The following is a 27,414-nucleotide window of genomic DNA, read 5'->3' on the forward strand; positions in this document are numbered from 1 at the left end:
TTCCGTTTCAATGACCTTTTCTCAATAAATTCCTGAGGTATGAGCTGATAACATACGCGGTATGTTCGTCTGATGTTCTATTTATACCTATCGTTAAAATATTTTTACGTGTTTATTGGCATTCCCACTTGCTCATTGATGCGACCAATATGTAAAACATTCCCGTGTGCGTACGTGCGTGTCCTTTCCCCACAATTTCCCAAAATGTCCCGTTTTTTCATCGAACTTACTTTAATTCTAATCTTTACTACAGTATATAAAGGAATATAAAAGTAATATATAATATGCGGAGTAGTAAAAAAAAAAGTCCCCACAGGCCCCTATTTCATTTGGGAAGGCCCCATTTCATTTTAGAGGCCTACTTTCTAATCGAGAAAGTATCCAAATAACGTGTAGACCAGACTTTCCCAACCGGTGTGGCTAAGGGGTGCCGTGAGATATTATGGAGATAAATTAAAAATATATGCTCTAGTGTTTAATTACTCTCATGCATGACAGACTTATCGGGTAAGTCGCCATGTGGTGGCAAAATCAGCAATGTGAGCTTTGGCCTGAGTTAGGTCTGGCTGTTCATGTGCGGCCCCGTTCAGCGCACAAGAACTCTATGAAAAGTGGATTGTTGGCTCTCTCTCTCGCTCAGAAATTTGAATTCAAACATTGGAGAAAATTGGGAAAGAACAGCGTAAATACGGGAAAAGAAGCGTTGTGTGTTAGTTTTTGCTGCTCTTTCCTAATTTTTATCCAATTTTTGAATTCAAATATTTCAATGATTACTGCATTTAGAAACGTGAAGTATTTTTTGTTGGCCTCAGGGGAGACTGGGCAACGACTTTATAATTGGGTTTTTAAAAACAGGGTGTCCGTATAAAAAGTTAATTTGTTTTTATTTTAATAACTATGCAACCCCTTGCAACATGAATGACGTATCTAAGGCCTCCACGTATTTGGATACTTTCTCTAATTGGAAGTAAGCCTCTAGAATCAACGGTTCACCAGTAAAATGTGGCCCATGGAATAAAAAGAACAAAAAACAACAAAGAAAAGAACATTGAGCACATAAAAAAAAAACATTAAATAACCAGAAGGGACAGCCGTCCTTCCAGAAGTCCACTCATACGGTCTCACACTTGGTCACTCATATAGTCACTTGGTCAATCATACAGTCATTCACTTGGTCACTAACCATTCTTTTGGCCACTCGTGTGGTCACAAGCTTGGTCACTCATACGGCAATTCACTCATGTGCTCACTCACCCACCTACTTGGTCAGACTTACGGTCATTCACTCATGTGCTCACTCACCCACCTACTTGGTCAGACTTACCGTCAGTCACGTACTCACTTGGTCACTCATTCAGTCACTTACTTGGTCACTCACGTACTCACTTGGTCACTCATTCAGTCACTTACTTGGTCACTCACGTACTCACTTGGTCACTCATTCGGTCAGTCACGTACTCACTTGGTCACTCATTCAGTCACTTACTTGGTCACTCACGTACTCACTTGGTCACTCATTCAGTCACTTACTTGGTCACTCACGTACTCACTTGGTCACTCACGTACTCACTTGGTCACTCACGTACTCACTTGGTCACTCACGTACTCACTTGGTCACTCACGTACTCACTTGGTCACTCACGTACTCACTTGGTCACTCACGTACTCACTTGGTCACTCACGTACTCACTTGGTCACTCACGTACTCACTTGGTCACTCATTCAGTCACTTACTTGGTCACTCACGTACTCACTTACTTGGTCACTCATTCAGTCACTTACTTGGTCACTCACGTACTCACTTACTTGGTCACTCATTCAGTCACTTACTTGGTCACTCACGTACTCACTCATTCAGTCACTTACTTGGTCACTCACGTACTCACTCATTCAGTCACTTACTTGGTCACTCACGTACTCACTTGGTCACTCATTCAGTCACTTACTTGGTCACTCACGTACTCACTTGGTCACTCATTCAGTCACTTACTTGGTCACTCATGTACTCACTTTGTCACTCATTCAGTCACTTACTTGGTCACTCATTCAGTCACTTACTTGGTCACTCATTCAGTCACTTACTTGGTCACTCACGTACTCACTTACTTGGTCACTCACACGATCACGGCAGGCGAAATGTCTGGAGCGGAAAATGTCAGGGGCGAAATTTTCATAAATCCTCGTGTCTCTCAAGGACTTACACAATAAGATTGTGCGCTATGACTTACGAGAGTAAGTATGTAAATATATAGCTGTTAATTCCAGCTAAGTACGGGGAGCTCAAAGAACTTCACTGTGCCCAGGGGCCTATGAGTTATGTAAAAAAAATTTGTGAACTAAATTTTATTCCAAAATTGGCGTTTCCGTGTTTTTGTTAGCAAAAAAAAAATAGGGTCATGATACTTTGTTTCAGCTAATGCAGCGTTACTTCTGCCATTTATGTAGATTAAACCGAAAGTTTTTGAAGTCTTCAGATGAATGATGTGCATCATAATATCGTTCGGAAAGATATTATGCGCGAGTTCCCATGAGCATGAGGCCTGTATATCATCCACCGGTGCCGTGGAGAACAAGATATGCCGTATATGCATTATATTCATTATTTGCCACGATATGCATTATTTATACTGATAATTTCCTTTTGAAAAAAAAAATAATTCAATATTTCATTCTCAGAAGGAGGCACGATAATATAAGCTTATGTGGTCTTCTGTTCGTGGGAAAAAAGAACATGTATACGTAGACAAAAAGATGAACAACGTGAGTGGAATTTAGTAACAAAATTTCAGAATATATTGAGTTATTTTGTCATTAATCATAAGCACAAATAGATAAAATGAATATCTACCGATAGATCTTCTCGTTGGGATACTCAAGGATGACTCTTTTAACACTTCTTTTTGCGGGCAATGCGCAGCTGTAATGGTAAAAGTGTGCATCCTTTCTTCTAGGCGCAACACTGGCGTGATATTCCATCCCCATCGAGAATAAGTTTATTGTACGTATATGTTACTGCTGAAGAACGACGTGTTGACCACTTCCCGAACTGGCCGTGATAGTTGACCCGGTCCATGTCCAAAAATTCGGGCTGTCACCGAGCTATGGCTGGCTTCTATATGTCGATCCCTATACATAAGGATCACTAAGATATCGATAATCAGATTCCTTTGATCATTAGGATTGCCATACATAACCATAATAATTATGTTCAGCTATAGCTAATTATAAATCGATATAATTATCACAACAAAATACGCCAACGCGACGATGACCCCAGATTATAGGGATCGATGCAGGGATATATAGGGATCGGTACACAGGGTGATTCAAAATTCAACATACAAACTTTCCGGGGAGGTAGAAAATACAAAAATACAACAGAATCACGTAGGAATGTATGACCGGAAAGCCCAACCTGATCAGCTGGAGGATAAACAAAGATGCAGAAATAACAAGCCAATAATTTAGGTGGAAAAACTCTTTATTCAGCGTTACTTTACACGAGGACAATACGTGTACACATTAAGTTTCTCAACAACTGCTCAAAGTTCTTACCATCCACAGTTTACTTCGTCTATCCTCCAGCTGATCAGGTTGGGGTTTCCGGGCATACATTCTTATGTGATTCTGTTTCGTTTTTGTGTTTTCTAACTCCCCTAAAAGTTTGTACGTTGAGTTTTGAATCATCCTGTATATGGGCCGGTCAAAGCTAGGCGAAAGCCCGAATTTCAGATATTGGCTGGATCAGCTAGGCTGGCCAGTTTCCAAAGTGGCCAACTTCAGGCTTTGGTAGTAACATATATACACAACTTTATAAACGAACTTTTATCAAACTTTTATGGAGTAATCTCCCCCCCCCCCCCCTGCTTTAGCAATAATGCAACTTGGTAAAATTTCGATTCATTTTTCGTGTACCAGCAACAGAAAAACGTACAAAAATAAAATGTGACGCTAAAGAAAAAAAGACAAACGAAAACGAACTGATCTGCTTTCAAAGTCGGCCAATTCCGAAATTACGTATTTTCACTCGAGATAAGTGTCGATATTTTACGTTTCTGGGTGCGAAATTTCGTTCGGAATCGGTGGCAATAACAATAACACCGTTTCTTCTGCCGTATAGCGAAATTAATAGTTCAAACAGATGCCGCCATAAACAATAGCTGTGTGAGATTCTATACGCGTGGTTTCACAGCTCTCTCCGACTATTGGAAACACATTATATGTCACGATGAAAAGAAGAACAAAGGGACCATCCATTGTAGAAACCGCAAATAGTCATGATAAATGGCAGAAAGCACGTGCTTTTCAATATCAGATAAATGTCTGAAAATACCAGCATGTTATACTACTGTTAGTGTTATGAATTGCCTATTTTTCCTCAAATATCATATACAGTGGTGGAAAAAACTACAAGGCGAGGTGAAAAATGGCGATGAAAAGAAATGTCAGAATTTTTTTTTTTTTCAGAGATCACGAATGTGCCGAGAAATAATGTCTTGAAAACTTATTCGAGAATTCACAATACTTTTTCTTTTTCCGCTTATTATTATAATGCAGATAGAAAAAACTTTAACGTCCCTCGCATTTTCTCGCGTCACTTACCTTATGTGTATTATTATCACTTGCATTATTATTGTTCAGGATAATGCCTCTCACACAAGTCCTTGAAGTGAACAGAGGATGAAACAATATGCAGGACGTCACAGATTTATTTAGAACAGCTATTTATTTACACGCCAAACAAAGAGCCTCTACCATATTTCTTCTCATACCCACCAGGAGAGTTCTTCCTTTTAACTCAATTTGTCGTCCATTCTCTTTAGTGGCGCCTAGGCGGCTTTTTTATACGCGAAAAAAATTAACGTTCTCCCATATTCTCGCGAGATCCAGTCCTTCCTTTTGGCATCATGATATCGCCAAATCATCGGAACTGTCGTTAAATTCGTTTTGCCGTCAGATTGGCGAGATTTACAGAGAAATTAATTAATGACCGTTTGAAAGATGGCATAATAAATGATGAATAATGACTATAATATAATAAATAATATAATATAATATGTCTGTATGATATAATAACGCCATAAGCAAACATGCAATACGATAATGTTTGCAAATTAACTTACTCTCAACGACGAGAGAAGAAAAATTGTGTTTTGAAGGACTTAGGGACCCACTTTTTTCTGCAACTTTGTCCGACTTTGAAAAAGAACGTATCTAATGACACTGGCTTTTGCCTCCATTTTTACACATCTCTCTCATCTTATTTGAAGTGAGGCACTTTTCTCTTCCTCAGAAAAGATACCCTCCATGATATCTTACTGTTGCAGGCAATGGGGGTCCATCAATTTGTCTACAGTCACCTCCTGGCCAAGCGGAATTTATATAAAAAAAACTCCAAGCGCTCATACGCGTGATTATAATGCGACATCTAGTTTCGTATCGTAACCAGTCAAGCCCGTACACGGGTGTTCATTTTTTCGAGTAAGGCACGCTGGCTATACACTGTGGGGGAGAATATTACCCACAATTCCACAGTATGTGAGTGGACGAAAGCGAAAAATAACCATCAGCTCAATTGTGATAACGTGACAATAAATGAATAAAGCGCAAAATGTTTGCTTGTAATGCGAATTGCTCGTTAACCATGTTGCAAAGAAATGCATAGTTATAAAAATGAAAAAAAGCCTTTTTTACACAGTCCCCGTGTGTCCAAAACCCCAACTAGAAAATTGCTGCCTCGTCTCCCCGATAATAATAACATTCCACGTTTATAAGTGCAATATTCACTGAGATATTCTCTAATTCGAAAAACGGAGGAAAAATTTGGAAATTTTTTTCTGCATTTAATTGCATTTAACTTTTTTGAGTAGAAAAGATACTTAGAAACGTTGAATTTTTTTTTGGCATCAGGAGAGACGGGGCAACAACTTTCTTATGGGTGTTTTTGGACACACGGGGACTATCTAAAAATTTATTATTTATTTATTTCAATAACTATACATCCCCTTGAAACATGAATGACATATCTGAGTACTACACGTTATTTGGATACTTTTTCCAATTGGAAGTATGCCTCTAGGATGATTGGTTCACGAGTAAAATGTCATACACCCTGTTGTATATAAACGTTAGCTTCGGAATGCGCAAAAAAACTTTCGACCGAAAAAAAATCGATAACATTATCCAAAGGCCTGATAACTACAAACGAATTTTTTTCCATGTTATTATATTGGCCCGTTTTGTTCTTTGCAAAAGTGATAACAATGTCCGAATGGTAACATTATCCATAATTCTAATCAGTGACGCGTCGACTATGCATTTCCTTCTATTTCCTATTTAAATTCATTTGCTTAGCGCTTTATTATACAGTTGAATCCCGTTTTAACGAGATACCGTTATAGCGAAAATCTCTTTTTAACGAACATTTTTCTAATCCCCCAGATAAGTTTGAATAGGAACAATGCAAAGACTTGGAAATCCTTTGTAACGAAATTTCTCTATAACGAAGTGAATTTTCCGGTCTTTTTTTGGAGTTCGTTATAACATGGATTCCGACTGTATATTATAAATTTTTTCTTGTGTGATGTATGTTTTTTTATTGGGTATTTTGGTTATATTTGACATACATAATTTTATGGACATAATTTTTTCAGCCACCCCGATGGGCAATTTTCCTGTTGTGGCCTTTGTATTTGTACTAATGTTTTCGAATTGACATAGATATGATGGAGAGGCAATCTACTAAGCTTACACTCAGCGAGGACACTCATTCCACCATTCAAGGTTTAAAAATAAGAATATTTATGGCAAAAGGTGATATATATTAAAATTCCGGCATAGAAAAAAAATGATTTCCATTTATTCATATTAATTCTGCCACAGCAAGAGCCTTGAGCAACGCATCTATGAATTAATAACGAGATAATTAAAAACGTGAATAAATTAATGAATAAATAAAAAATATCGAATGTTAAGAAAATCTTTAATAACTTTCAGCTAAGTAATTGCCGAGAAGCGAAACCATTCCGTTGAATTACATTAAATAATTTGTATTTGTGTATCAAATGCAAACGACAAAATTATTAATTGATCATGACATGGGCATGATATGAGGACCATAATCTATGGAATACAGTAATTTTCTAACGAGTTTCATAAGAACTCAGAGCTTGTCTTGGATAAATAATGACTTTGAAATAGGTTCGTTAATGAAAACATCCAACTCGTGCCTCCACCGTAATCAAAACGTTTTAACTGGCGTTTTTTTCGAATTTAATGGAGGAAAGAATTTCAAACAAAAATAATGATCAACTTCTGTTCTGAACTACGTTTCTTATTATATCAATAAACTTATGAGTGAAACGGAATTCGTGGTTAAAAGATAAGATGGAAGATGTGAATCTTGATAAAGATGTTTTTTTTTGTCAGTATTCAAAACCTCATTCGTATGGTGATTAGAATTTTTATTTGAATACTATCCGTATAATATAAAGTTGTATTAATTTTTAGAATGTTTCACAGTTTGTGTTGCATTTGATTTTTCTATTTTGAAAAAATATATATATGTTATACATTTTTATTCTTCGTAAACTGCAATCATTGAAAAACGTCGGTTTATTATAATCATCATTTACATAATTGTAACATTTTTAACTAACCGTTTTCGTAAACCAAACATGAATAAAAGCACACGTTGGTTTTTTTTTATTTTAATTTAATACAATTCCATTCCATTCAAGAAAATATTGATTGGTTATATTTTTAGCGGTTGAATTCCGAAAAAAAATCAAAAAACGGAGGTAATGACAAGTAAAATGCCATTTTCATCTCGTCAAAAATAAAAATAGTAGTTCAATGTTCTTAGAAAGACATTGCAAAATGTCATAAATTTTTCCCTCTATAAAACAGAGGAACATGAAAGCAAAAAAAAAAATTGTTGCTTTAAAATAAAATTTCAAAAATCTCAAGTATTTCGAAAAATTTCGATTTCCTTCTTTTTAGTAGAGAGATGATTTGTAACACGTGTCGTTTTTGTTTTGGGAAAAACATGTATGTATATTTTTATTTTATATTTCGATATTCGAGGAAATCTTTAGAATATTTTAAAAGAGGGGGGTGAAGAAATCTGTTAAAAACTCAATTTAGAAATTGAATAGATTTCTCTTTTGATTTTGAAAACTTCGAAGAAAAAAAAGATGATACGACATGAAGTCAATATAGAGGTGATAAATGAATAGGAAAATATTACATGGATAAAATTTCTTTTAGAATTTTTGAATATATGTAAAAGAGAAAATGTTTTCACCGTTTTTTTTCTTTTTAAATACTAAATTGAGTTCCTGGCTTTAGTTGTAGCTGAATATTTTGGTAAATAGGAGTGATCCCAATGTAAATGATCGATAAAACCTTAGTTGAGTTTTATTTTTTCCGATTTTCTTGATTTTTTTCTTTTTCCGATGAAAGATTTTACGGTCTTTGAAGGTGACCAAATAAATCGATGAGCTAGATTTAATAATATCCATTAAAATTCAAAATGAAAAACTTTTCTCCTTAAAGATATCCGACTACCTTTCTTGTCACTTTAATTTAAAATGGTTCTGGATTGAACTTCAAATACATTTTTTGATAGAAAGTGTCTCGAAATGGTCAAAACAGTGACGCATTTTGGTCTACCTATTATATTTTCGATGAAAAAGTAGTTTTTATGTCAAATTTTAGACAAAATTCATGTGATATTCGAAACGCGATTGCAAAAAATTTTATTAATGAAATGCTTTGTGATTTTCGCAGTGCATAGTAATGTTGCAGGTTGCTTACCAAAATTTAAAGGATTGCATGATATGTTTATAAGTTACACCAAAATATGTTTAAGTACGTGTGAATTTTTTGAAATTTCATCCTACATTTTGTCTATAAAACACTGTAATTTAAAAAATATATGTGATAGACCTTAGATTTTGGTCCATAACCTCAACAATATATAGCAAAATATCACATTTAAATTTCGTAAGGATGCAATGGATCAATTTTTACAAATCATGTCACAAAGTCAAGTAAAATGTCAAAAATAGCATTCTTCGTAAAACACGTTTAAAGTCTTTATTCGCGTATTACTTGTATGTAAAAACGCAACACTAAAGTGAACGTAACTTCGATTCTAAGCATTATATAAACAAAACAAGGCCCGTTTTGGGATCACAACAAATAGGGCTTTTATAAAAAATAAAAAAATGAAAAATCCATATTTTCTTCCAAAATCACGTTTTCAACGTAGTCGGATACCTTAATGAACATCTAAATTTATATATTTTTATTTTGTCCATAATTTTTCATTAAGTTCGATGAGAAACTCTCTTGAGTAGTGATAATTTTTCAAGAGAAATCAATTATGATTTTGATATGACGATTTAAAACTTTTATGACTTGCATACTCACTCTCTAAGTTACACATGCTCAACCTATGGCCCGCGGGCTAAATATGGCCCACGAAGTCATCCAATGTGGCCCGCGATCTCAAACTTATTTTTTTTTAAGCATATAACCCGTAAGTGACCGGTAGCACATTTACAGACCGCTTAAATGACTTCGGAGGTTATTCTAGATCACTTAAGTGTCTCGCGGCTCATTTTCAGATCACTTAAGTGTCTCGCGGCTCATTTTCAGATCACTTAAGTGACCCGCGGCACATATACAGACAACTTAAGTGACCCGCGGCACATATACAGATTACTTAAATGACTTGGGATGTGGTTCTGGGTCACTTATGTGGCTCGAGACACATTTTCACTTCACTTAAGTGGCTGAGGTACACTTCCAGTTCAAGTAAATGAGCCACGGCACATTTCCAGACCACTTGAGTGCCCTGCGGCACATTTAAAAATTACTTTAGTAACCTAGGGTGCTGTCGCAGATCAATTAAGTGACTCGCAGCGCATGCTCAAATCACTTGAGTGACACCACGCCACTTTTCCAGACAACTTAAGTGACCCGCGGCACATTTACAGTTCACTTAAATGACTTGGAATGCTGTTCTAGATCACTTATGTGGCTCGCGACACATTTTTACTTCACTCAAGTGGCTGAGGTACATTTCCAGTTCACGAAAATGAGCCACGCCACATGACTGACCTGTGACACATTTACAGATTACTGTTCCGGATAATGTCTTACACGAGTCCTTGAAATGGGCAGAGGATGAAACTATTTGCTGGACGTCACAGATTTATTCACAGAAACAGCTATTTACAAGAGCAGAGATCTTCACGGAACATAACCTATGAATAACGTCTCGTCTTCCGACTCAAAATACTACATTGAACATTGAAGGACCGGACACACCCCGCTTCCCATCTCAGAGAGATATCGAAGCTTACCAAATTTCTACAACTGCGTTAATTCCGGAAGAGCGGAGACACATATTCATGAGAGATGTCATCTTTCTAGAATAATCTGGAAGATTCAAGTGAGTTCACATTTCTGGTTTGGCATCATCACTCATTTTACCGGATCGGTCGCCAAACGTTTCGACTTGGCGATATTTTGAGGTGTTTACAAAAAAAATGCGTTATGAATTGACACGCACTCCTCTGAAGGTTGAGCACCCGTGCACTAGGTCATTCTTTCTGTAACTCATCCAGCTAGTTCTCTTTCAGTCACTCCCATGCTTGCATACTCTCTGGGTAACTCGTGGTCACTCGCTGACCTGATCCCTTTTTTTCTACCATTCACATCGTTGCACATTTGCTAAGTCACTCTTTTGGTCACATTTTTGCTTCATCCCCGCGCTCTATGCCACACTATTGCTAGCTCACATACAAATACAACGCCGCAACAGGCAAATTGCCCAATGAGGTGGCTGACTTAAGAACATCATGGATCCCCGAGTCATTTTTTGGAGGCCCTACCTACTACTGCTACACCACACATGCCCAGCGGTAGGGCTGACAGGGCTCCAGCTCGGGACCCAGGACAAAATCCTTATAATTTTTCTTCTTTCTTCACTCTTAGAAGGGGCCTCATGGAAATTCTGGCTTGGCCCCGCGAAAGATTCCAGCCTAGGGACCCTGCCGCAGGATGTAGGGGCTATGGGGGGGAGGGCAATAGGCAGGAGGCGCAAAAAATAAGTCCCGCACGGATACTCTTTATGAATTTCAAAAAGAGATCTTTGTTGTCAAAGAAGATTCAACCAAGTAAATCGTAGTCACACATAGGCGGAGATAGACTTGGAAATCTCGGGGGGGGGGGGGCACAATGATGATGATGATGTGTGTGTGTCAATTCATATATACATATATACGTTGTATTCGTCGACTCCACCTTTGACGCTGGGGGGGGGGGCAATTTCCCCCCCCCCGTATAACCGCCCTTAGCCTGGAGTGGTTGAATGCAAGAAAGAAAGGTGGCAGCGCCATTGGAATAACAAACAAATTCTGCGTTGGTAAGGTGGCTCTCTCTCTCTATCTATCTATCATACAATCTAAGGGCCAGCATAGCAGGCAAAACGAGGGCATTATTCATAGTCATAGGTGCCGAAACCTAGGGGGGCCATTTGAGCACCCCCAATAAATTTTGTAAAGGGGCTGAGCTCCCCCCCCCCCCCCAATAGTTTCTAAAAAAACAATGCAATGCATCTTCCTTCTCCTGCGTGCGCACTTGAGTCCCGTATATACGGGACGACCAGCAATTTTCAGCCCCCTCCAATGTTTTCTTCACGTCTCGCCGCCTCTGTTCATGGTTGACCATACAGACAATATGATATACAATGAGTCTATTCCTTCCAGAATTGTAAGAGACAATATTGATAAAAACAACATTGTATGTGTCTTACGGAGATTCATTTGTTTCTTATCGGTTCCTTCAGAACATTGCCATAAAGGATTTAACTACTTCAGATATGCTCGTTAACGCTGACACAATAAAAGTCACACACAAGTCAAGTTCAGAGATCTTGTATATAAATCAAATGCAAAGACTTTTACCCGGTGTTTCACGAAGGGCCCTTAACTGCAAATAAATAACTCAGAAACGTTGGAAGCATGAAAAAACCAGTGGTATGTTTATAGAAAAAAACGGTAAGAATCTGATACAGAAACCTCAAGAGTTTAGTTGCAAATTGAGCCGATAGATGGCGTGGCGGGCAACATTACCTATTCCTACAAAGAGAAGCCCGGAACAATCAGTCGTTGAAGATTTCGTCGTTGAAACGTGCCCGCTATTTTAGCGTATATTGAAAGAAATTCCGGAAGTGATGCATTCCATGGAGAAACGTGTGTTTATTGTGTTGGAGTACGGTACTCCAACACAATAAACACACCACCGATTAAATCACAGACCATGAGAAGTTTTCAAACGCGATTTCAAGTCGCAAAAGGTCCAGATGGGAAAACAATTCGTGAGCTATTCAAAAAAATTCCAACAGACAGGCAACGTGGCCGATGCGTTAGTCGGAAATGTGGGTCCCACCCACTCCGTCGTTACACCTGAAAATGCAACGATACTTGCTGCAGTTATTGAGCGTCATCCGAATAAATCTGTCATCACGCCATCCAGCACGTACAGAATCCTGCGGAAGACATTACACTGAACAACAACGACAGGATTTCGCTAACGAAGGTGCTCAACATGATTGATGGTTCTGGTTTCGATGTTGCCCGAATATGGTTTACAGACGAGGCGCATTTTCATCTGGATGGAGTCGTTAACAGACACAATTGGCGATTTTGTGGTACCGAAAACCCACATTTGTCTCACGCACGACCACTCCATTGCCCAAAACTTACCGTTTGGGCTGCAATTTCCTGCAAAAGCATCATTGGGCCCTTTTTCTTGCGAGAAACAGTAACGACTGACCATTATATTGCGCTTTTGAAACAATTTGTCGCCACTCAACAAGCGTTGGACGATCGACCATGCACGGCGTGGTTCATGCAAGATGGGGCTCGCCCACACCGTACACAAGCCGTTTTTGACTTTCTGAACGAATACGTCGGTGATAGAGTTATTGCGTTGAACTATTCGACAGTTAAGGGAAAATGCATGGACTGGCCTCCGTATTCCCCCGTCCTCACCCCCTGCGAGTACTTTCTGTGTGGGGCACGCTGAAGGACATTGTTTACCGCAACAATCCTTTAACACTCGGCGAGCTGGGGGAGGCTATTTGTCAAGCTTGTGTGTCGATTTCCGGTCATTATAGAAAGTCACTGACAATTTCATTCTTCGTTTGCGACATGTGTGCTGCGTGAAAGGTGCACATTTTGAATCGCTTTTCATGTGAATGCAGCGAGGGCTGCTTGCATTACCCACAATGTACGGCCTACTTATGGTAATGTCAGATGCGGAGCCATGTATCAGCGCAATTTGTAAGTAAAATTTTGAGGTTTCTTTATTATTTCTTACGGTTTTTTTAAGAAACATACCATTGGTTTCATGCTTCTATTTATCACTGTTTCCGAGTTACTTATTTTCAAAATTAGGGGTCTTCCTTGAAATACCCGGTAAGAGCCTCTATGAAGTTAAATTGGTAGTAAGTGGCAAGGCAACAATGTTGAAAACTGACGGGAATATTCTCCGGCGCCTCGTAATTGCCTATGCGGCAGGTCGTAATGTGTATCTAAATCGAATTTTGTGCCATGAACTAATGCCAGTCCCAATTTCCCTTGCAAACACAAAGGGAAGTCTGAGAACAGGAAACACACAAAACTGTGCAATAAATTGAGAGTCCATCGGCACCCAGGTTCGAATTAGGTGGCCGTGAGGAGGGGACCTTAGAATCTGCAACAAGAAAAATTAAAAGGACCCCAGCACATTAATGGACGGCGAAGTCAGAGAAATCTTTTAAATGGGAAATTTAATCTATTCGTTACTTTACGTTGCTGTGAAAATTATATAAATACAATTATTAATATTAATTTTTTTGAAGAAAAAACAAAGTTCACGTGAATCGAATTATTTAATATTTAATTATATATAAGACACATCAATTTTATGCTGGCAGGTGCACCTGACTAAGAAAAAGGAATTAATTTGTAGATTGACTGAGGAGGGCCCCAAAAAAAATATATAAATAGAGCTCATCTGTACTAGCTGGTGCGTTTTCTGACGCGTCTCGGTGAATTGATGCTGTGCGCAACGCACACGCACCGCGCGACGTTGTTGTGAGACATTGTGTGATGTTGACACACAAGTCCTGTAATATACATCTGGAAAATTATTTTAGCATGGGGCTGGGATGATGCTAAGACTGGGCGCAAGGGCACCGATGTTCCGCTGCGATTGATGATGTGCTTACGGTATGTAGGTTATTTTGTTTCCTTGATGTTGTTATGAGACAGCTGAAAGATACTGTAGCGCCATCATTCTTGCAACCGGACGGACGAGGCATCGGGGATGGTAGAAAGAGGACTACTTCGCTTCAAGTGCTAGTGGCGTTAAGGTATACATACTACTACTTCACCAAACACCAACTCTGGCCATATCGCTATATTGCAATTTACTGCGATGGGTTGGAAGTGAAGGCGCTGTCTATCGGTGGTCGCCTCGAGTTCGTTTGGGAAAATATCTTATCGACATCCTCCATTGGGTTCGAACCCGGGACCCTGACAACAACCTTCACGATGGTAGACGAGCATCTTACCACCATGCCACTCGGGCAAGGTATGCATGCTGTCGGTTATATTGGTAGACTAAGGTATTGTGCAGATTTACTTCTATAAAGCCACCACTGCTGCAACCGCACGACGGGACCCCGAGGATCACAGACGACATATCACCTTTTCTTCGTGTGTTGCGACGTTCAGTACTTCTCCATAGGCGGAAATAGACTTGGAAGTCTGGGCGGGGGGGGCACGATGATGATGATGGCAATTCATATATACATTGGATCAGTCGACTTCACCTTTGACGCTGGGGGCATCCACCGTATCTCCGCCCATGTACTTCTCTCCAACTGCCGCCAAAACTCAGTATTTTCCAGTATTTTTCTTGATAGCACGCGATCCGAAGCCAGTGATTGGACGAAAGTAGCGTATCACGCGCCTTCCCCTTCAGTATCTTCTGTACACGATCACATGCCTGCCTTCGGAACATCAGCTTGATGATGGTGATAGTTCGTGACACACATTTACGCTCAACGAAATTCACGATTCAACACGTCGAGAAATCTGCACATACCGGGTGCTCCAAGGCATATTGCTCCTATATATTCCAGTGTGTGTGTGTGTGTGTGTGTGTGTGTGAGTGAGTGAGTCAGAGAGAGAGAGAGATTTCCAAGGCGTAATCTATACATATTTTCGTGTACCGTGGGGTTTTTTTCGATTTATACGAAAGGTATAAGGCATATTCTATGCATCTTTCTTGTGGTTCCCATTATTTATGTGTGCCCAGTTTTCCCTGTCAGTATTTTGTATATATGCTTCAATGTGTGATATTCTACTCATGTATGGATATATAATTATTTAGTTAAGTTTTCTCTGACACGGTCCCTCCCCTTAACAGCTCCCCTTCATAGCTGAAACTGACTAACGAGATTTTTGGCATTCCGCAGATTTCCTATCTGAAGCCAAACATCTTTTAACACCAAGACGGTGCTTCCCCCAAATTAGGAGAAAATTATACGAAATTCACGTAATCAGGAATTTTTTATTTATCCATTAGAAATTCCTGATTACGGGTCCTGATTACGATTTATTATGTCTTAAGACGGCCCTGACTATCTCAGCAATAATTCAGTGATTATGCTTCAATTTCGCAAATTGGCCTTTTCCACAGAAAATCGCGTAACTCTAGATATTGCTATTGTTACACATCACTATAGATATTTCTATATACTACTATGTTCACGTATTTTTAAATAATCATCCCGAAAGCAAATAAATTACCTTAAAGTGGGAGGCCTTGGTGCAAATCCGTAGCGACCATAAGCCACTGTGAATGAAATAGAGAGGTTGAAATGATTGATGGTTATGAAATTATTCTAGCAGCAACAGTGAGCCTCTATTATTGAAAATTGTGTCCAAACCTCTCCTAATTATCCCGTCAATCTTTTTTTTACTCCTACTTAGGGGTCATTCAAGTATTACGTCATCATCTATGGGGGGGAGGGGTTTCCGATTTGCTGACTTTTGATGACAAGGGGTGAGGGGGACGTTTGGATAATGCTTACGTCATCAACCACCCTTTATGAAAATATGAAATATTCAGGCGGAGCTGATGACGAAATTTTCCTGACAAGGGCGGGGAGGGGGTCAGAGTTTTGCTGACTTTTGCTGGCAAGGGGGGTTCAAAAATGGCTAAAAATTTGCTTACGTAATACTTGAACGGCCCCTTATATCATAACCTGTGTTGTAAGGATTCGTGAAATCATTGCAAAACTTTGTTTACAGCAGAGCTGGACAAATCCCAGACGCCAGGTCACCATGCCGACTAAAAAATTGGTATTGGAACCTAAAAAGATTTTTGTGTAGTTGTGTAGTTATACTAAATTGCAGACTGAGAGCAGCACCAAATGTTTGGAATTTATAACAGCATATCTACCAACATATGGAGCAAGGCCATTATGCCGTGAAAAAAGTCAAAATAAGCATCATTTTGGACCTTTTTTCAGCGGGTAAAAACATTTTGGCGCCTAAATTTTTTGCAATTTGTCCAGCCCTGGTTTACAGTGCTTGGTGATTACATCTTACATTGTTGATAGAGGTTTGCTTTGATAGGTATACTTGTTGTTTCAACTGCATAATTAATTAATGGTTACATGATTAGTGAAATTTTTAAGAATTACGGGTGGCTTGAGGGCAGTACTTTATATTCGGCACAGACACACTCAGTTATTCAGTTGCCACGAACAGATAAAAAAATATTAGTCTAGACAGACCCCATATAAATTACACAGAAGATCATATTAACTTTTTAATTAATTTAAGAGGTTAACACCACATTTGGAGATTAACAACAAAACAGGCATCTTCGACTAGGCAGATTTACATTGTAGACATAAAAAGGATAATTCCCTGTATTTATGTTTATAATCAAAACACACATAATTTATGTACTTATACTTTTTTTTTATTTGTCCTTAATTATTTCCAGTGGGATCAGGTGAAATCATGCGCTTCCAAAGGCGAAATGTCAAGGTAATAGAGTAGTGTACCCAAATGATCCCCACCTGAAGGGTGGCTTGGGGTACGACTTTAAATTCATTTTTCTTCATTATAATAAGTAGCAAAAACACATTATCCTTGCATAAAAACAGAGGAAAAACTTTTTTTTCTAGTGGTTGCAACTTTTAGTAAAAAATGTTAATTTACAAGGGAGATATAGTGGAACTTTAGTTAACGAGCGATTCGGTTAACGAGCGATGATTCGCATAAAGAGCAAAAATTTTACGGTTTGTTTATTCATTTTCACGTTATCACAACAGGACCGATGGTTTTTCGCTTTCGTCCGCACACGCACTGTGATAATGTGCATAATATTCTCCCCTGCAGTCAGTGCCGTCTTAAAGCATGGGCCCACCAGGGCACGGCCCAGGGACCTCAGAAAAATGAGAAGTAGTTGAACTTTTCGAAAATTTGCCAGGTCGTTCCTCAGAAAAAATCACTTCCCCTGGAGGTCCAGGCCAAGGTCCTGGGCCAAGGAGGTCCAGGTGCTCTTAAGACGGCCCTGCCTCCGATCAGCGTTTTTCACTCGAAAAATTAACACATGTGCGAGTGTGACTATTCGCGATACGAAACTAGTAGATGTAGCAACTTAACCACAAGTGTGTGAGCTCTCTTGAAGTTTTTTTTTTAATCCTGCTTGGAGAAAACTGTAGCCTGATTGCATTATTGAACGTGAATCTGAGGGGGGCTAGTTCGTGAACAGGAGCCACCATTTGTCGAAGAGATTGTGTTCTTGGAGAAGACCGTGGGACTAGAGGTGCATGAGGATGACATTCAAGAACTAGGGGGTGGACCATGGTCAGGAGTTGACCGTAGATGAACTGCTGGATCTCCTTTGCACGCAACAGCAAGCGTTTATGGACGGAATCTCGTCTGAGGTACAGAGAAGTAATTAGAAGTCCTTCACTTTTTTCGAATGAAATTAGAAATGAGAAGAATGTGGGAATCTGTGCAAATAAAGCTGTCGCAGTGTGCGATAAATGATCTATCCAACGACAATGTGATTTCCCATTTCCTCAAAATCCTAAAAAGGAGGCAAGTGATAGATTGTCATTTGATAGGTTCAAACTCACACAAAAACAACAAATTTGTAAACAACAGAGTCCGTAAATCGTCTTATAAATATAGGGGATAGTCCTCCTCTCTCTCGTCGTTTAGAGTGCGTTAATTCGTGAACATTATGGTATTGTATGTTTATTTATGGCATTATTGTTTTTTATTTTATTATGTTATTTATTATATTATTATTGTGTTGTATTATGGATTGAACGCCGTTTTTATTAGTAATTTTTACGCGGATGAATAATTGTGGAACGCATTATCCGAGTTTCCATTATTTAATATCGGGAATTTTGATTCGAATAACGAATGAACGCATTAAACTCGTTAACCGAAGTTCCACTGTAATGAAAGAAAAAATTGTTCAAAATCTGTACCCAAGTCAGCCCACTTTACGGTATCACACAGTTCTTATAATTGTTGTAATATATCAGCCTATATAATCTGCTCTCTTCACCTGGCTCAAGATAATTGTTTATTAAAAGAGCAAACTCATTTCGATGGTCTCTTGGTCTCGTCACCGTCATCACTTGACTTCAAATCGTCCCGTCTGTACAACATACTCTCCATCCTGGACATGACCGAAGGACGTTTAACGTAACACACGCAACAGGAAGGGAACCTAAAAGAGTCGGTATACGTCTTCTTCTTGTTCGGGTGTAACGCCAGGAGTCTCTTGTAAGCGAACTTCTGTTTGCAGCGGGAACTCATACCAGCCGGTAGAGCTCCATCTAAATGGTTGCATGGTCTGTCTTCTTTGCTATAAGATACAAAAATTTAAAAAAATTTTGAACTGACAGGTAAGTAGGAAAAAAAAAAGGTATTTGTTTCTCAAGTTTTGCCAAAAAAATATTTTGTGACATGGGTCCGAGCACCCACAGAATTGATGCAAAAATCAATATTTCCCTAGTAAAGCTCAAGATGAACTCTTCCGATACGCCTCTGTATTTTCACTTGGACCGTATTCAATTTTACGTTAAAATTCGAACTAATTTCGCTGGGACAAATACAAATACAAGACCACAACAGGCAAAGTGCCCAACGAGGTGGCTGAGAAGAAGATTCCCGTAATAAATATGGACCGCGTATATTTCTAAAATACTGCAACCCAATTAAAAGTGCAATTACATAAACCAAAACTATATACAGTCAATCCTCGTTAATGAGTCACTCTTGGGAGAGCAAAAATATGACTTAGTAAGCGGAGTGACTCGTTAAACGAAGTAAGCCATAGCTGTGACAAATTCCAGACCGAGGATAATTGGGACTTCCAAAAGCGACCCGGTAAGCGGGGTGACGTGTTAAATGGGTGACACACTAACGAGGTTTGACTGATACATGGTAAAATATAATATACTACTCACATAAAAAATATTTATTGGTTGTCTTATCTAAGAATAGGTAGTTTCTCGATTCACCCTGTATAATATGTTTGTCGTATTTCTTTTTCAAAAGGTAGAGATTTTTCTGCGTCGGTATATGTTGTACTTTAGACCAAGTAAACTTTAGACCAAGGGGTCACCAAACTTTCAGACATTGTGGGCCACATTAAAAATTCCCATGGCTCCCACATGAATGAATGAACGCCAGGGTCTCTGCCACCGGACTTTTCCCGTTGCCGAGATCTCTTCCAGCCCAGCGTCATGGCAGAGTCTGGAACAAAGTGAGTGCACCTAACAGTCTGAGTGTGTAGCTAGTGTTGTGTCTGATATTTCAGTGCTGCCATCAAATTGTGAGTGAAGTGTAATAATTGAATATTTGTAATGTTGTAGATCTGTTGCTGTCTGTTGCGAGACTTTTTAACGGGGAGATGGGATCGCATTCGCGCCTTGAAGTTGGGAACCGCAGAAAAACAACTTTAGCCGACCACCACTGTGGCGCCTGTGGGGTTCTAACCCGGATCCTCGCGATGCGAGTCCGTCACTATGACCACATGACCACCACAGCGGCTGCATGCATCCCAGAGGACGACCAAGTTATACTACGGCCAATACTGAACCACACATGCTCCTCGTTCATAAGAGGACTTCTAACGAATTGGTATATGTTGAAAGGTGCGTATACGTGTTGTGAGCCTAATGTGAAGTTTGTTTCTGTGTAATGCTTGTTAATGTAAGTGCTGTCATCTGCCATCAAATTTTCTAACTGTGAGTGAAGTGTAATGATTGAATAATTGTACCATTGTGTGTGTGTAGACTTATTGCTTTCTGTGGCGAGACTTTTCGCCTAATACTCACTCGCACATTTCAGCCATGACAGCCTGCACGTAATCGACGTCATTCACGACGTAGGCCCATTGGTCATTCTCGTTCATCGCCGCTTTCGGATAGAACATCCTGGACTGCTGTGGGCAAAGTGGCTCTTCAGAAACGTCCAGAGGAATCTTCCGAGCAATTATGGCCATATTCACCCCGAATAGATCTTTGAACTCCTCCTTTGAATACAAAATGGCACCACGGATCTCTGAACTAAAATAATAAAAATCAATCAAAAGTTATAGAACAGATAAAAAAAAATAATCCTTTGTGTGATTATGAATCGTAGATATTCAGCATCTCCTAGAGATAGAAGGCCTCCGAACGCTTCTTGTGACGCCATTTTGCCTCAAAATATTCAGGGAATAAAATTCCAGTATCATCGTTTTACGGAAAAGAAATAATCGGACTCAGAATTGGCGATTTCTATGCCCCCACATCCAATCACTATGCGGTATTTGTGAGCCAATCTGGAAGATTCTACGCCAAAATAAGGAGAAACGAAATAGGATGCTGTGTTTAAAAATGCAGCAAACTTGCTAGGTAGTCTGAATGACGTTTACGGCAACCCGTACGGAGGCCTTCTATCTATCTGTAGGAGGTAAACTTTACTGATTTTATCAATAATCGAAACGTCAGTCGAAAGAAAATTAGATAAAATGTTACTGAAGAGGGATAATGGATACGGGATAGTCGTGACTCACTCTGGATAATTGTCGACTTTTTCGCAGAAAGTATCATCCGGGCTAGACGTGCAAAGCGGATGACCATACCTATCGACTTCCGGCGCCAGTAGACGCGTCCGGCCCACGTATCCAGCCACCGGCTCTGGGAACACCGGTAGAGAATGATATCTCGTTGAATTCGCAGTTGGGAAGATTAAGGCCTTGTCACTTCCCCGTCGGACAACTTCCTCGGGTTTCGGAAACGCCAGGCATGGTTGTCCGAAAATTATGGAGCAGACGAACTGTGTGCAAAGAAAGATATATATGTAGGTTTTGACAAGAAAAAAAAAATGTATATACTTGTGTATATGTTACACTGCCAAAGCCCGAAGTGCGGCGAATTCACGACTGGACCACAGCCACGGGAATTCGCCAAGAGTTTATTCTCAAGTCCGAACTGTGTGTGTGTGCAGAAATGAAGAAATGATTCGGACTTCGACCAGTCATTTCGCGAAGTTGTCGGAGATCCCCGGCCAAAGCGCGATGTGTTATACAGCATCTGTATTGGATTAGCTCCGTGTGACGAGAGAGAAAAAATTTAACTCGAGAGAAAAATTATAATAATTAATTATTTAAATATTTAGTTTTTTACTGCAAAATAATTTTGGAGGGGAAAAATGATTACCACATCGTGACTGCGATTTGATGGGTTGTCATTACTATCGTGGACATAATTATCACGAAAAAACACGCCAACTTGACGATGATCCCGAGTAATGTCTTTTGTTATCGGTCTTTAGCCAGGAATCACCGACCACTTCACGAATTGGCCAATTGCGTTAAATATTTACCCGGCCAATGTCCAAAATTTGGAAGCTAATCCAATGCAGCTGCTATTAATTATGAATTGACAAATTTCAGGCTTTAGCAAGCAACTAAAATAAAGACAAACACATACATATTATACAGGGTGTCTTGTTAGGATTAATGCGGCCTTTACCTCATCAACTATCGTCGTGAAGGTATAGTTTCAATTTAAAAAATGCTCAAGAGGCGTTCAAATATTACCCTGTAACAGTTTTCAGAGTAAAAATACAGTGTTTAACAAAATAAAAAAAAATCAAAATTTGTATACGGTACCCCTGCCCTCTAGCTTCCAATTAGAAAGTTGTTGCCCTGTCGTTCATGAGGCCAACAAAAAAAATTCCGAGTCTCTAAGTACAGGGCATCCATAATTAAAAGACCCTATTTTGAAGTAGCCTACAGGCGAAACCAGTCATCACATAATTATGAAATTTTGTGCATTACTTCATGAAGTGATGGGAATTTGTTTCGGGGGGGGATTAGTTACACATGTCGCCACCAGAGGGCATTTATTAAGAAATGACACATTCAGGCAAACGTTTACAATTTTAACAATCGTTAAACACTTTTACAATTGTTACTGCAACAAAACATGTTACACATGATGGCCATCGTTTTCAGATACCATATGAAATCGCAAGACGGCATGTTCCACAACTGACCGAAGTGTGTGCTGGAAAATGTTCAGCACGTGGCGTGAAATGCTGCTGCCTTTAAGGTCAGGTAAAGTTCTTGGATTGTCACGACTTACCGAACGTTTCAAATGCCCCCAAAGCCAAAAATCGCATGGATTAAGGTCCGGGGAGGCCATAGATTAGGGAAGTGTCCTCTGACGACACGTTCTTCCGTGAAATGTATTTTAAGAACATTCTTAACACACACACTGCAATGTGTGGAGGAGCTCCGACTTTGCATAAAGATTGTGTCCGCAAAGCAGTGACGTGCTTGCAGAGCCAGAACAATTTCGTTCTGTAACAGCAATGCATATCGCTTACCGGAGATCGAACATGTCACTGGACCCTGTAGAACGAATCATTTGTTCTCGTAGAAGTAGGGACCGAGAACAAATGATGCAGCAAATCCACACCATACCGTCACTTTTGATGAATGCAACGGAACCTCTAAGATAGCTTGCAGAAAATCTGCAAGCTATCACTGCACGCTATTCTGCACTCTTATTCGGCAGTTGTGAGTATTTACTGCACCATCCATGTGAAAATGCGCTTCGTCTGTGGCCTGTCCATAGGCCATTCTCAATCGACCTCAACGCGAGCTAGAAACTGCAGTGAGAACCGGAGTCGAGCGTCATAATAATGTGGATGCAACCGCTGCACACGTGAAAGTCTGTACGGATTATATCGGAGGATATTCCGCATGATCTTATGGACAGTTGAGCGCGGCCTATCCAACGCCTGTCATACACGCCTGCCACTACCACGAGAATTTGAAGCTCTGTCCTCTTCCACCTGAAGCGAAAGCCCCTGTACTGCGTCTCCAGAAACGGGTTTTCTTCCTCCTCCAGGACGAAAGTGAAACGCCCTCTGGTGGCGACACATGTGCAACTAATTTTCCCCCCTTCCAAGCAAATGCCCAATCACTTCATGAAGTCCTCCACAAAATTTCACAATTTTCTGGTGATTGATTTCGCCTGTAGGCTACCTTAAAATATGGTCTTTTAATTATGGACGCCTTGTATAATATTCGCTGAGATATTCGAATTCAAAAATTGGTGAAAAGTTGGGAAAGGACTGCATGAATAAAAAGGAAAGGATTTAATTCTGAATTGATATCCATTTTTTGATTTAATTCTGAAGTTTTGTCCTTTTTGAGTTCTGAATTGATATCCATTTATCAATAGTTCTGAAATTATTTTTCTCATTAATTCTGAATTTTCATCAATTATAAGTTGTTACTTATATTTAGTCTGGAATTACTTATTCTGAATTCTCTTGTCCATTCGGGAATTATTTCTTTCATTAATTCTTTCTTTCATTAATTCTGAATTTTCGTTCATTCTGAGAGAGTAAGAGAAAAATTGCTTCCATCATCAATTCTGATTTATCTCTTTCATTTATTCTGATTTATCTCTTTCATTTATTCTGATTTATCTCTTTCATTTATTCTGATTTATCTCTTTCATTTATTCTGATTTATCTCTTTCATTTATTCTGATTTTTCTCTTTCATTTATTCTGATTTTTCTTTTTCATTTATTCTGATTTTTCTTTCATTTATTCTGATTTATCTCTTTCATTTATTCTGATTTATCTTTCATTTATTCTGATTTATCTCTTTCATTTATTCTGATTTATCTTTCATTTATTCTGATTTATCTTTCATTTATTCTGATTTATCTCTCATTTATTCTGATTTTTCTCTTTCATTTATTCTGATTTATCTCTTTCATTTATTCTGATTTATCTCTTTCATTTATTCTGATTTATCTTTCATTTATTCTGATTTATCTCTTTCATTTATTCTGACTTTTTCTCTTTCATTTATTCTGATTTTTCTCTTTTATTTATTCTGATTTATCTCTTTCATTTATTCTGATTTTTCTCTTTCATTTATTCTGATTTTTCTCTTTCATTTATTCTGATTTATCTCTTTCATTTATTCTGATTTTTCTCTTTCATTTATTCTGATTTTTCTCTTTCATTTATTCTGATTTATCTCTTTCATTTATTCTGATTTTTCTCTTTCATTGATTTTCTCTGAATTGTCTCTTTCATTAGTAATTAATGCTCATCAATTCTGAATTTTTCCCATTAGTTCTGAAATAATTCATTTCTTACATTACTTCTGAATTCTTATTCAATCTCAAATTGTTTCTTTTTCATTAATTCTGAATTTTCGTTCATTCTGATAGAAAAAGGGGAAAAATTGCTTTGATTATTAATTCTCAATTATCTCTTCATTAATTCTCAATTATCTCTTCATTAATTCTCAATTATCTCTTCATTAATTCTCAATTATCTCTTCATTAATTCTCAATTATCTCTTCATTAATTCTCAATTATCTCTTCATTAATTCTCAATTATCTCTTCATTAATTCTCAATTATCTCTTCATTAATTCTCAATTATCTCTTCATTAATTCTCAATTATCTCTTCATTAATTCTCAATTATCTCTTCATTAATTCTCAATTATCTCTTCATTAATCTTGAATTATCTCCAATTCTGAATTATGTCAAAATATGAATTATATTAAGAAGCTAATTTTTTTCTCTAAAGTTCGATATAACGACTATTTCCGTGAAACAAGGGGTTCGTTGTGTTGCTGTGAACGTGATAAATCCGATTGTTATGCATATTCGCCGACCATTTTGGTTAGTTTAATCAGTTTTCCTAAATTTATCAATTTTACCGGTGATTACGCATAATACCCGAAATTTGTTGGTGTAAACATGATAAATCATACTAAATTCATCACATTTGTCGGTTATTATGCATAACTGCCACTTCGCATTGGTAAACATGACAAATCGGTCCCGTTAGCGTGATAAGATTCGTTATTTAAAGATGACCGCACTTTTAAGCCAAAGTGAACCAATTGTAATAAACTCTGACTTGAAGAATTTTTCCGAGCACAACAGAAATAATACTATTCGACGAATTCTAACATTTAACAAATTTTACGATCGTACCCCCGATATAATGAATTTCTAAATAACTAATTTCTAAATTCTACGATTTAACGAACTTTTACAAGTTTTTGTGAGTATGCAGTCAGACCCTCCTATGTAGCAAATTCCTATTTAACGAATTATTCAATCGGGCCCCCGATATAATTGATTCCTACTTGACAAATTCTACAATCGGACCTCGATGTAACAAACTCCTATTTAACTAATTGAGCAATAAGACCTCGATATAAGACCTCTTTATTAACGAATCGTGCGATCGGACCCCGATATAATTGGCTCCCACTCCATAAGTTCTACTATCACACCTCGATATAACGAAATTCTATTTAACGAATTGTGCGATTGGATCTGATATTTGACAAATATCAGATATTTGACAATCTGGATCTGATATTTGACAAATTCTACAACCGGACTTCGATATAACGGTTCAACCTCTTCAACTGACTGTGCAATAGTACCCCGATATAATTGACTCATTTATCCGACAAATTTCACAATCGGACCTCGATATAACAAACTCCTAATTACAAACTTTACTATTGTATCCGATAAAAAAGAACTTCATTTATCAAATTTAAATTAAAAGATCAAAATTTCAAGTATCGATCAAATCAACCAGGTACGCTTGAGAATAATATATAACCATCGGTAAAAAAAATGATAATTTTTCAGCATTTATTAAATCTGCCAAAGACGTCGTTTGGGTATCATGCATAATCACCAGTAAAAGCGATAAATTTACCAAACTCACCGGGACGATTGGCAATTATGCATAATTACCTATTCATCACATTTGCCGTAACAGTTAAGACAAACGTCGACTGCATTTTAAAAATATCGGTCATTAAATGAATTTATACGAATTCGCAAAAACCAGCTACGTCTTAATTTCTACATTTTGAAGGCATTTATCCCACGTTCTTGCCCTTTTGACACAGTTTTCACATTATTTTACGACTTTCGTGGAAAAGAAGCGCCATGTATGATGATGCGTTACGTGAATATATCGCTTGTCATAGATCATACCGGTTTAAAAAAAAAAAAATTCAACTTACAATTTTGATCCATACGGGATCCATAACCAATCTCTCAAAACAGCAAGAACTCGCTGTTTACAACGCGAAACAGCAACAATAACAGCGGCGATTCTTTCGCGTGCATCTCTTGACTAATACTCGGCGGCAACCGAAACATTGTGGGACGTTGATGAAAGAAAAAAAAAAAAATAACAAAAAAGAAGACATATATTTGAAAAAGACTATGGACAAAGAAAAGGTAAAGAGAGGGAAACACACACACAACACACATATAAAGGTTATAATCGCCGAAGGTCATCAGTGTTTTTTACCATGACGTCATATGTGACATCACATGTCGGAAGTGTGACGGAATCTGTTGATTCGGACCTGTTCTGTGTGTGTGTTCTTTTATTATTTTCTTATTAAAATGTCGTCTCCTGGCTTTCAAACATGAACTCGTGTCTCTCGTCAACCAGGTTAGGACTGGTAAAGTTTGGCACGCTCCGGAAATGAGCGTGTTGTACAACATGACACTAACATCAACAATAACACAATCGATTGCCTAAAAATAACTCGTCATTAGAATTCAATGTATATCCGCGGTGCTTTCCGATGCAAAAGGACGAGGAAAAAGGATTTTTTTTTTTTTTGTGACTGGTCATTGGCTATGAATGGATATGTTTTCCCATTATATATATATTGTGAAACATTCGTAAATTCTTTTCCTTTCACTTATAATATCTTTTAT

At 38.3% G+C, this 27,414-nt stretch overlaps 1 protein-coding gene across 1 annotated transcript; it reads right to left on the bottom strand.

Moving 5' to 3' along the window:
- Positions 1-16,889: 16,889 nt before the first annotated feature.
- LOC149087939 (protein spaetzle-like) lies at positions 16,890-27,003 on the bottom strand. Its single transcript, XM_089242773.1, has 4 exons — positions 26,703-27,003; positions 21,172-21,434; positions 20,450-20,680; positions 16,890-18,972 (listed from the first exon to the last, which is right to left on the bottom strand). Exons 1-4 carry the CDS (start codon positions 26,724-26,726, stop codon positions 18,705-18,707), a joined length of 786 nt encoding a protein of 261 aa, XP_089098899.1. The 5' UTR covers positions 26,727-27,003; the 3' UTR covers positions 16,890-18,704.
- Positions 27,004-27,414: the final 411 nt, after the last annotated feature.

The sequence above is a fragment of the Pholcus phalangioides genome, unplaced genomic scaffold, assembly GCF_987345545.1.
Source record: "Pholcus phalangioides strain wild (caught in Gottingen) unplaced genomic scaffold, Ppha-v1.0 ptg000003l_1, whole genome shotgun sequence".
In the NCBI taxonomy this organism is placed as follows: domain Eukaryota; kingdom Metazoa; phylum Arthropoda; class Arachnida; order Araneae; family Pholcidae; genus Pholcus; species Pholcus phalangioides.